Source organism: Pseudopipra pipra, chromosome 2, assembly GCF_036250125.1.
Source record: "Pseudopipra pipra isolate bDixPip1 chromosome 2, bDixPip1.hap1, whole genome shotgun sequence".
NCBI lineage: Eukaryota > Metazoa > Chordata > Aves > Passeriformes > Pipridae > Pseudopipra > Pseudopipra pipra.
In genome coordinates this window covers 87,483,535-87,495,953 of record NC_087550.1, presented here as the reverse complement: position 1 = coordinate 87,495,953, position 12,419 = coordinate 87,483,535, and the positions used below count along the sequence as shown (strand labels likewise).

General features: G+C 40.8%; 1 protein-coding gene across 1 annotated transcript in view; it reads right to left on the bottom strand.

The window, feature by feature from the left end:
* Positions 1–1,445: 1,445 nt before the first annotated feature.
* The window catches only part of TMEM131 (transmembrane protein 131), a 94,058-nt gene continuing 83,084 nt past the window's right edge, over positions 1,446–12,419 (bottom strand). Inside the window, exons 33-41 of the mRNA XM_064646252.1 lie at positions 11,836–11,963; positions 10,365–10,489; positions 10,057–10,215; positions 9,146–9,317; positions 8,700–8,821; positions 8,499–8,595; positions 7,318–7,415; positions 5,817–5,980; positions 1,446–2,469 (exon numbers count right to left, since the gene is read on the bottom strand). Coding sequence (XP_064502322.1) covers positions 2,173–2,469; positions 5,817–5,980; positions 7,318–7,415; positions 8,499–8,595; positions 8,700–8,821; positions 9,146–9,317; positions 10,057–10,215; positions 10,365–10,489; positions 11,836–11,963 — 1,362 coding nt within the window. The 3' untranslated portion in view covers positions 1,446–2,172. The remainder of the gene's footprint in view (positions 2,470–5,816; positions 5,981–7,317; positions 7,416–8,498; positions 8,596–8,699; positions 8,822–9,145; positions 9,318–10,056; positions 10,216–10,364; positions 10,490–11,835; positions 11,964–12,419) is intronic.

Here is a 12,419-nt window from a genome sequence, read left to right as displayed (position 1 = left end):
GGAGGTTTTTAGGCCTTGGATATTTTCTTTGGGAGAAAGACATGTTTTTTCCTCTCTTAGGAAACTGAAAACTGTGTGTCAAAGATATTGATAGTTCAGGTGGTTTCACCCCAGAACTTTAACTGGTGCTCAAGGGGAAGCTCTTCCAAAACAAGAACTAAGAATATTCTAATGGTGGATCAGGTTACTTGCAATATCACAAGGCAACGTCTCACAGGTTTTTTTGGGGGGGGGAAGTCTAAATGACTTGTGTTTTGCCTTGTCTTGTTCAAAAGGGATTTTAAACCAGAATTTTTGTTTCCTGTCCTCCCTAATTAAACCACTGCAGACTATTAGTATCTCAGAATCCATTTCTGCTTCTACCCTCCACAGAATCAATTCCAATGCAAACACCTGCTGGGAAAGAAGTGGCACATGACCTTAAGCAGCTCCTTTCACCTTGAAGTTATTGCTAGTTATCTTCCCAAGTTCCATTTACAGAGAAGCAGGCCTTGGCATGTCAGGAGCTTAACTACTAATTCTTTATTTTCCCTTTATTTTCATGCAGTAGGAGACTCAGTTACTCAGAAGGAAATTGCATACAAATCCAAGTTGAACATTTCATGACCTTGCACGGCTCTAGAAATACCCAAATTTTAAGAACAAAGGAGTTCCAGCAGGTTCTTATTTGAGAGATCTTTATCTTCAAGCTTCTGCTGGTAGCAGCAAGAAGCCAGCAGTCTGACAATTGTAGAGATTTTGTTTACATAATGCAAACTGGAAAAGGGCTCACTTGGTTAAATAAATAAGACACTCATTTTATTGCATACAAAACCTTTATGCTACAAGCAATATTAATTAAAATATACTGTTCTTACTCTTTTGAAGGATGGATTCTGATAAAAATCTGCTGCTGTAAATTTTAAGCAGAGCCACTGAGTCATGAGTAATTTTATGCTGTTAGTCCCTTAATTCTTTCTGGTAATGGAAGGGTTCATTTTTACTTGGCTTTAGCTCAGAGGAATATATGCAGTCACTGGGGCTTGCCCTACTGTTAATGAAAGGAAACAGGCACCTTAAAGGGACAGATAAATTATATCTAAGAATAGCAATGTTCTTGTTCAGACCTATGCATGAACAGTGTTATAAAGGTATGGGCGTAACATAAACAGCAGCAGCTGCTATTATGCCTCATAATTGGAAACTCAAAACAGCACAGACATTTTTCCAGGTTTTTGCTATCCAGTGGATTTTCAAGAGCATGGCACTGTGTAACCTTGAAGAGTTTCTTTTCTCTGCTATGATACAAACCCACACTGTTGAGAAGCCAGGTCCCCTCTGCAGGGAAGTTTCTGGAAATGCAGGCCCTGTGCACAGTAGATTCTGGCCTAAAGGCAACACCAAGTAGAGTCATGCACGCTCAAGTCCAGAAAACATGTGAGGAACAGAGCTATAGCACACAAATCTTGAAAAAAGCGGTATTTATTTTAAAGTACAACCCAAAGTTGTATCTGTAAGAAATGCACAAGGTATCTTGTTTCTTCCACAAGTCTTGGCTGTGTGCATTTCAGTTCAACTTAAAAATGCATTCAGGTTTACAAATGTACAAACAGCACAAAGTGTATTACAGTCTCAACAGAATGCTCTTACATTCAGCCACTTTGCTCTTAAGGTTTGTGTTGGATTTGTTGGTATTTTTTGTTGATTTTTTTCCTTTTTACATTCTTACAACCTGTGTTAACAAAGCCTTATTTTAAAAAAATACTCTGCATTTTAGCACAAAGTGCTTTTTGATTTTAAATTAGAACTTGGAGGATAACACTGGAAAAAATTTAAAAAACCAAACCAGTACTTTTCATAAAAGTATTGCATGCCAGGACCATTTTATAGTTCAAATTGTTTCCTAAAGATGGCGGATGGTAAAATATGAAACCAGTGAAACTGTTCATATTTACAGGTTTCAGCTGTAGTTGGGATTTGTGACCACACCCAGACTTTTTCAAGCTTATCTGCAATCTCACACTATCATATTGCAGGACAGACTTTAGAAAGGAGCAAATGATGAAAGCATGACTGACGGGGGGAGTGGGGGGGGGAAGCAATGACCAGCAACGGCCTGAAAATGGTGTTTCAAAAATTTGCATTCAGAATTGTATCATGACCTGTATAAGAGTTCTTTCCTTTTACTTAACTTTAGTTTTCATGAGGATAGTGTGAATTAGACCAAGGATCTGAACTTCTTCTTCCAATCGTTGGGCTCCAAATTCTCCAAGGATTGTAGGTCTGTCCCATGTCTTCAGCAGGATTGGCAACAGTGGCAGCAGCAGGTGGCGGAGGAGCAGCAGAGGAGTTTTCACTCCCCATGAGATCGATGCCTGACAACGCGTTTGTTGGAGTGGTGAAAGGAAGGCCACTGTTGAGGTTACTTGACCAAATGGAACTGCTGAACGGAGTGGTGGACCACAGGCCACTGGGGTTGCCAAGGATTGACTGCAGTAAAGACAGAGCCAGGTAAGCAGCAGTTTGGTAACCTCTATTTTCACCTTGTTTACAGCCCCCCTGAAAGAAAAGTGTCTGAGCAGCAGCAGCAGCAAGCCTGCTCTGGAACCCCTCCTGTCTTCCCTGCAACATGGAGTTCTGAACTCCCTTTAGGAGAGCTTTCCCACAGGAACCGCACTACAATGTAACTGAACACATTTGGGAGCTTCCCTGCAGAGTGCAATCACATCATAGGCTTTTACGCTGTTCTCATTTTGAGCTTTTACATCCCCATACCATTGCTAATTTAAGCACTATGAGTATTCAAGCTTTAAACACACAAGGGCCAGAACACTCAAGCTTAAACAATCTAGTTAGAATGAGGTAGATAAACATGGTTCAAGTCTTGAAAAACCAACAAATTCAAGTTGCAATGGAAGGTAACAGCAAAGTCCTTTTATGATTTATTTTTTTTTTCTTTTCCAGCTGTTTGCAAACTTATCTCCCTGTATTCAGACATTTCTGTTTTGGATGAACCTACCTGTGTTCAGCCCCACTGTACCTCCCCCATATTCCCAGTATATACTTTCCCCCCCCATCCAAAACTTTTCCAGATGAGGGGAGAGGGGATAGGAGACCTAGCCATTTATCACTGAGTTCCAGTAAGTTTGTCCTGGCTCAAGACACTTGGAAGCCTCTGATGTGGTCACGGTGCAGATGCAGGTGTGCTGCCTCATGTCACAAATGCATTTGGGATGCATAGGACAGGTACAGAAAGCCTAGAGAATACATGCAGGAACGAACAAGGCCCAGGTTCTGTCAACTGCTTTATTAAAGGCCAAACAGCAGCAAGCAACAAGCAGGTGGAACCTAACCCGTGGTGTGGGGGAAAGTGATACCCAGAAGCAGCCAAAGACAGAGATGGGAAAGGCTAGCATAACTTTCATGCTAATATTAGCAGAGAACCTGCCACATGTAGGCTTAGCACACCACATATCTCAGTGTCAACAGATTTAATGTACATATGCTGTAAATTCAATTTGCAAATATACAGTAAACTTGATACATCCCAAAGGCAGTGGACTTGTTGAGTAACTGCTGTTAAGGTACAAACATCCTTATGTTTGGATTCACTAGGTGGAGAGATAGGGCACCCCTTCCCAAGATCTCCACCTCTAGAAAACAACACACTAAAGGTTAACCAGTATCAGTGTTCTCTGCATCTGGAGATTTAAATTAAAATCTCTTTAGGAAAGAAAACAAGGTAGACTCTGAAAATTTCTTCATTTCAGGTTTTTATTCTCTCCCCTGGAATGAAGAAGATAGGCTCAACCTAATCATACCTGATATGGGTTGGACGCTAACACAATATCAAAGGGTCCTCACAGAATTTGCTACCAAGGGCTGGACAGGAGCTTTGAGCATTACTCGGGGGTTAATCCAGCCAATGTCATTAGGACTCTTTGATGTCACTGAGAAACTGAGCCAAATCAGGGTGACAGTGTAGTACTGTCACACAAATAAATGGTTATATTTAAGCTATACAAGCATTAGGCTACTAAGCCTGCAGCAGGAAACACTCACTCTGCTGCACAGGCACAAACCCTAACACACTAAAGGTCCACCCTATTATGGGAAATAAATCAGAAGCAACCAGGAAAGAAGCAGAAGAGTGCCTGATATGCCCTTTGAAGGCTGGTAGAGGAAGGTAAAAAGTGGCTGGCAGGCAGGACTACACTTGGAGAAACAGAGAAAAGGGGAGTAGGGGAATGTGCTTAGAAAGAAACTTGGATAAAAATACCAGCATTGCAGCCAAGGCTGAGGGGAGACAGGACCCAGAAGTCAAATGCTATTTAGTATAGAAGCACAGTTGTGCAGAAAAGGGGAAAGCAGGAGTTAGAATAAGGAAGGAAAACAATCAAAATCAACTCCCCTGAAACCTTCCTAGAAAAAAGGGTAACACAACAGCCACTGTCTAAGTGCTGTTTGCAACAATGGCTTTGGCTCTTGTGCCAAAATAGAGGAAAGGGCAGGGCCCTGGCCTGGTACCTGCTCTCTTATTGAGCACTTAGAGCAAGGAGGCCCAGTAATAGGAAAAGCCAAGCTTTCCCGTTCTGGCTTGCCATAAGCATTTGAAAAAAATCACTGTTATTACAAAGGTTTTGAATGTCTCAGTCAGTTTGCTGCTTCTTGTTTATTAAGTGACCTTCTCCTTGAATAAGCTCCTAAAATGTCTCCTCCCTAAATCAAAGAATTTAAAGGGAGTAACTGACAATTCTTCTATACCATTTGTCTTGGCTTCTGTCTCAATGTTTCCTGAAGCACACTTACAAATATTTTTCAGAAGCAGACAGGAAATAGGAGTTAGGAGCTAGAGAGCTTGTTCCGGTTGTCCTCAAGCCCTCCTTCCATCAAATGCTGATGAAACCTGCCCTCCATGTGACCAAAAAGCAAAAAACTCTCCTTACATAGTTTTAGAGAGGTTCCAGCTCCAGTGTAACCACATGACAAGGGCAGGATCAGTGAGTCTGTGTATATAAGAAGCTGTGTGACCTTCTTCGGCTTCCCCTGCCCCCCCCACCCTCCCCCACTCCATCTGAACTGCTCCCAGGTGAAGTAAACACTGCCTATTACTCACTACAAAAACATTTTCAGAAGTCAACATGAAGAATGATTTCTGCTGGCAGTGGAGGCAGCTGTTGCAGCCTAAGTTTTAGTCTGACAGAAGGATGGCACAAGGATGACAGTGTGGTGCTACAACCTGTAAAAGGTGGGGTTTTTTGTTCTTTTTCTATACTCAAGATTTCCATCAAAATTAGTAGTCAGTTTAAAGACTTCACTTTATGCTCAGTCCTTTAGTGTTTTTTCTAAGCTGAAAAGAATATATTTAAGGTCTTTTAGATAAGCTTTTTGGGGACATTTTGTTAATTTACAAGCAGGTGCAATGCTGGATTCAGAAAGCAGAATCAAAGTCTGAAAGTCATCATATTGGCTAATTTGCAACTGTCCCTCAAACTAGAAGTGACTGAGCCAGTGCCCAGCCACTGCACAGGAACAGAACACCTCTTTCTAAAATCCTGAAATGGAATACACTTTAAGTGCTGCAAGATGCTCTCGTAAGAAGTATTTTTATGTGAATATAAATATCCAGTGTACATGGATTCATCATCTGCAAGCAGGCAGACTTTGTCCGACAGCCATATCAACTTAACTACACAAAGATGAGTATCTGTAAATTCCCTCTTCCTTTATTCTTCAGTTAATTTTTTTCACCCCCAAATCCTCTGAATTAAATTAGATGGAGATACAGAACAAGTTGGTAACAGTAATAAAACACTGTATTTGGACTGAATACTTACTGCAGTCGTATGAGTTGGGGAACTCGAGCTTGTTGGCCAGGAGGGTACAGAGTCTGTAGCTGAAGGATCCCAGATGGATGATGGAACATTATTGAATTCACTCCAGTTTCTCTGAACATCCTGCCCATACGCAGATCGAGCTAAACCAAGTTTGCTAAAAACCTCTAAAAATAAAATGAAATAAAACTGAGTACATTACTCTTACTCTTTTTCCAAGAATAACACTCTTCACAGTCATTCCCCATACTTTTCTTGCAGGTCCTGCTGCAGTGAGATTAGAAGAGGTCACACAGTAATACAGATCTCATGTCACCTGGCTGACACCAGACAGTGGCTACAAAGTTAGTCACGGTTATGATGGAAAAAGGGTTAAACACTTGCTGTGTATAATTCAGTACAAGCCTAAGGGATTGTGGACACACTCAACTGTGGATGCAGCAATACTGAGAGTCCTAGCAGTTCCTGGTCACAAGGTAACTACAGGTGGAGCAGGTGACTGGGCTGAAGGAGCCTCTAGTAGTGGCAGCATTCATTGGCCTCACAGCACTCCCTTCCCAGGTGACTCCTGGTAGGAGGCAACACTGGTGGTGCCCCATCCCCATCCCCCCATCCCCATCTCTGCTATGAAAAGGAGAGGGCAGCACCAGCAGTCCCAGCTCGCCTCTTCCCTGCATATGGAACTGGTCCCAGGTTCTTACTGGTGTCCCTCAGAGTCACTGGTGCCAAGGGTTGCTGATGAAGATGAAAAAACTCCACAGCAGCAGCATCTGCCATTGTTTGCATTTCTCAGCAGACATACAACTTTTTTTGGTAGATAGCATTTTTCAGTCGACACACTATCCATTTTGCAGATGCCACAGTTTGCTTTGCTTATCATCTTTTGCAGCTGCCTTAAAACACACCATGCATCCCCAAATACTGTATGGAAATCTTCCAAGTACACAGAGCATGCCCTGTGGTATAGCCTGCCTGCCCATCTCTGTGTCATTTACTAAAGGTTTACCTAAATATTTAAATACAGGAATTGATTGCTGGGCTTAGTATGCATCAGTTCATTGTACAGCTATACAAATACTGGAGGAAAACACAAGAGGAAAGCAGCAGGTCATCTGGGGCCATTGCCTCACTTACAGAGCAATGGTTTTATGCAGGTCTTTATGCTCAGGAAACCACAGGCCTACTGGCACTCTTGTGAGACCTACAGTAAAGCTTTGGAGGAGGGGTGGAGGGAGGGGAAAAGACTAAGAAAAAAATTCAAATATCAGAAATTCCAAAACCAAGCATTTCCAGGCCATCAAACACTCAAAGAATTTCCACTAACACTTTCTCTGGACTGAAACACAGAAAATATCACCAAATTCTTAACACACTATCCTACACAGTCTTCCCCTTTTAGGTGTGAGGATGGGAATGCTGTCTGCACTTAAGACTATGCAATGGCGATACACCATTTCTTTACCTGTATTTGAATATGGAACAATATCTGAAAAGGAAAACTCACCTCCAGTTAAATTAAAAGAATGTCCGAATGCAGAGAATGAGTTGAGAGGCGTGAAATCAGGACTGCTGGGATTGCTGATAGGACTCCACAAACCCGAACTACATATTATGGAGTAACAGGAAAGCAATACACAACTTATTAACACAGTACTATTGACAACATTAAGTTACTGATTTATGTACAAATGTATATGTACAAGTGTGTGTATATACTTAACCATATATGTACTTAATGGTGATTGAGAGTTTTGAAATCAGCTTATTTTTGTTTCATAAGGGATCTCAGTGAAATACCATTTTCCTGTGTATACACCCACCTTGGAGCAACACAGTAATACAGACAGTGCTCTTTAATCTGTAGATTGAGCATAGACACAACTTGAGAGCAGCTCTTTTGAACAGTTTTTCAGCAAACTCACAGGGTCCAAGCCATAGCACAGTTTTTTTGGCAAGCAGGTAAAAATTAGAGCCACTCAGAAGGGATACAAATGCTCATGCTCTGGCTTGTGGGCAAGCTTCTTGAAAATAACATGAGTTAACTGGAACCCGTGAGAAACATTCACAAAAACAAACACCCCCTCTTCCCCACCCAACTTCACTCAGAAAAACAATTCCTTTGCATATTGAAGCTTGAATTCAAGTCTCTTACCTATTCCACAAAGGTTACCAGACACTGTTTTTTACAAGTGAGATCAGGACTCACTGCCAAAATATGCCAGAAAATACACGTGCCTTGGGGAACGTGACTGAGTGTAGCTGTATTCTGCTCCTACTCAGAACACAAAGCCCACTGATAGTTCTGATCTTGGTGTTAAAATTGGGAGTGAAAGGTATTGCTGTACAGCAAGATATTCTGCCTGTGAACTATTTCAAGAGACCTTGGTACACACTCCTCAGTACTGAGAGAGCCAAGCTGATTTCTCATTGTTCGAATGCCTGAGAACACAAGATTGTGTAAGGGGCAGTTCCTATCACATGCAGAACATCCTTCTTTCTAGTTTTGAGTCACTTTCAATTTCTAAACTTTTATGCAAGGTGAGAGATGCTGTGCTCAGGCTTTAAAAAACAGCTTAAAAAAAAGTAACCAGAATGAATTCTGTCACTGCCTTCAAAATGCCATTAATAGCTCACAATCTTCTTTTCTAGATGCTCAGGTATTTGCCTAGAGAATATAAAAATTACCTGTCAGAGCCATCACTGTCAACAACTGTGTGGGAAATGCTGATATTGCTGGAAACATCCATCTTGCTTGGAGAAGCCTTTGGTAAACCACTGCCACCTGCAAGAATATATATGTAAAAAATAAGTAAATAAACCCTAGCAAAATAACAGAACATTCAGGAAATATTCAGAAATATTTACAACTCCAGACTGGTTCTGTACCTGGGCTCTTGTCATAACCTGCAGCTACAGCAGCAAAAGTGGGGTTACCATTCCTGCCTGGAAGAGAAGCTGCCTTTGACAGCTTATGTTTGGTACCATTAGGCTGCTTGCTTTTCGTTTCACTAAAAAGAAGGAAAAAAAAAAGAAAAAAAAAAAGAGTAAAGTTCTGGACTTCAGCAGTTTGATAAAAAACCCAGCAATTTAAGCTAGAATTTACAAAAACTTTCACAACAGCTCAACAGTTCCTGTAATTGCACCTTTTTCCAATCCACCAGAAAAATAAAAATAGTGTGGCAAGATATGCACAGTGGTGTATCTGCAAAAAAGCAGTTTCCACAGGAAGAGGAAACGGGTCTGAGAAAAGGAAGATGCACCCTGTGAAACAGGCAGGTTCCACAACTGCTCAGTGTCCGTGAAATCAGTAGGAGGCACCGATCTGGACTCACTTGCTGCAGCTGCTGTTCACAATGCTGCTGTAAGTGCCTCCTCGTGGCCCAAAAGCAAATGATGTGGGAGGAGGAGGAGATGGAGAGGCGGGTGTCGGTGAGGGCTGTCGCTGTTTCAGGAAAGCATCTGCATTCAGGGTTTGTAGAGAGAGCTTATAAAGGTTGTCTGTAGCTATAGAGAGAAACACAAAACATCTTTCATAGTATTTATATTACAACAAAGGCTTCTCGAACTTCTGCTATCCTTTCTGTTCAAATGAAGGAATTATGACAAAGGCTGTTTGCTCCCAGTGATGGAAGCAGCAGTTTCTTCTCTATGTTCACCTCTGGTTATTGAGGTTTACCGTCTATTTTCAGAGAGACTGTATTGCAACAAAAGTGCCAAGACAAACAGATCTGTACAGAAGAAGGAATCTTTCCAAGTGAGTGCTGTGGAGAGGGATGATTTAAGTTCACACAAGCAACCAAGAGGAAGGTGATTTGGTTCCCACACAAGGGAACATATAACACAATGAAAATGCTTGTAAGAGCATTTGCCAACCACTGCATTAAAGTGTTCTCAGTGTTCCCTCTCAAGGACAAATCATCTAATTAGTTTCAACTTTGGCTGCAGCAGACTTGACCAACCAAAACCCCATCTGCTGTAGAAAATGCATATATTTTTGAGCAGTAATTCTCATTTCCTCAATTCCTCCAGCAGCTTCTAAATCCTGTTCATCACTGAAGAACTGTAGAATGGTCCATATTCTGCCCGCACCATTTTCAAACCTCCCAAATCAAATCAGATGCTATCAATAAGGGGTCTACAGCAGAAAAACACAGCATAGCTATGCAGTGAAAAGGAGACAGGTTTCTATCTACAGATATTAATTGCAGAAGACTCATTCTGCCATTGTTTAATGATTACTTACAGCTGCCAGCTTTGTGGAGAGGCACAGAGTCCCACTCTGGTGGTGGAGAATCCTTTTCCCCTTCTGAGCTGCTTGTGTTTCCTAGCTCTGGCCCAGAACCACTGGGGAGAAATTTGGCTAATACTGATGGCCTGCTCTCCATTAATTTACTGCTTGGACCTGTTAAAACAAAAGAAGAAAAGCAAGTGTATGGATAATAAACTGAACAGCTTTCTTCGCACACCAGACTTAGAATTAAGCACTCAAGAGGGGTTACGAACAACCAAATAAAAGTCTTGATGTATTTATAAAAAACAGTCTCACACTACCTCTTGTTTTGGGGAGGTTTCTTGATTTAGACCCACTCGTCAAAAGGTGCTGTGTAGAGATCTTGGATGGAAAGGGTTTGCGCTGCTTGTTTTCCAGTGAGGGAGTATAAGACAATTCCAAGGGACTAAATGAAAACAGAAATTCATTTATTTTGAAGTGCTGAAAAGGACTTTATACACATACATACATACACATTATATATATGGGCCATACATGCTTTCTAACGAAACAGTGGTCTCTTGTGGCTTTCTTATGAATAAGCAGAATTATGTTTTTCTCCTATATGCAACTCCACCCTTCGTAGCCCTAGCTCATTTTCTACCCACACTGCTCCACATTTGTATTAGGGCTCACTCACCTTCCAAGAGCAGCTTTCATCCTGGAGCTCCAGGATTACAAAACCTGTTTGATTATAGAGAGGCAACAAGAGATAGCAACTACCCTTCTTCTACTCTGTCCCCACACAACCCTGTTAAGATCATGTGCTCCTAATATGCTATTGCCCTAAATGTACAGGACTGTTTTTTAGTCAACGATATAAAATTATTCAAATGCACCACCAAATTCATCTGGCTGTATATTGCTCTTTTTCTGTAGGTATTTGATTCCATCTCTCACACTTTCTAGTAGAAGGATCCTTCTTCTAAGAAGGATTCCAAACCAGCTCTCATTGTGGTCTTTGAAAACTGTCACATGTAACAAACTTCTGAGTTATATGATAAAGGAAAGTACATAATGATAAGAATAAATAAGATAAGGAGGAGACTTTACCAGGCAAGGTTTTGAGAAATATTTTGAAAAAAATTAATTTCTTCTAAGTACTGAACTCAGTCTACTATTAAATACAGCAACAGGGAAAACATAGCCAATATACTACACCTCAGTTCAGTAAAGTTTACTTTTGTGGCACTTGGATAGCGACCTGGTTTCAGAATAATACTTTGGAATGAATTAGCTATAGTAAGACTAAGATTCTTCATTTTCCCCATTTCTGTCCTCTGCAATCAACCACCTGACACCACGGGACAGCAGCAGCAGCCTCCTTTCATAACATATCCAAGACTCTGACCTTACTCCGTGATATGAAAATGAAAACTGCACGGCTGCAGTTTCACCAGTGGCAACTAAAGGCACTCCTGTTGGCGCTGCCTCACTGTGCTGCCACTAGAAACATTAACCCCACTTCGTGTATGCAATGCCGATTATAAAAATCTTAACATTGCTTTGCCTGATTTTCATGTCTAGATTTAGCTTTTACTTATGTGCTATATTCCCCTTTAACTAATTTATTATTTACAAGCTTCAGATATTCCCTGATATCAAGGAAGGAAGAAGAAACTGCTTAAAGGTACCTGCTGTTGGCATTTGCCAAACCGGCAGCCACAACAGTCAAATACAGAGATTTTTATCAATACATCTTCCCTTCAAGCACAATACTTTCCCTACTAAAAAAGCCTTTATTATGCTTACCTGGTTTTCACATCTACAGGGATTTCTTTCTTGATACCTGTAAGCACTTTTTTAGTTTTCTGTTTTACTGGGACTATTTCACTTTCAGGTTTTTCTGCTATAACTTTTCCCTTTTGTTTTTCAGGTTCCTATAAAAGACATAACATATTAATATTAATTAAAAGCAAAGTTCTTCTTGCATCACAACAAACATAGTATAAACAGGACTGAGGAAAGAATGCTATTGGAAAACATGAGCATTTTTTGTAGCACTGAAGTTCTCTTTTTATTACTTAGTGAGTTTACCTATAAAATGTGGTATCTATTTTTTCCTATTTGGAGAAGTAGAAATCGAAATAGCAAATTAATGTGCTTCAAGCAGATCTGGTGTTTGCAAATACACAGCTCCTCCAGCCACGGCCTCTGAGTCTACTTAATAACATGCTAGCTCTGTACTGAGACGTTTACTGCATCTGCTGTAACGCAGTCCAGGCCACCTAAAACAGACTCTTCAACAAAGCAAAGAATATGAGACACTTTACCATTCAATTTATTATTTCCTTTAACCGTACTTCTAATACTTTCTAAATACACGTATACTCTCA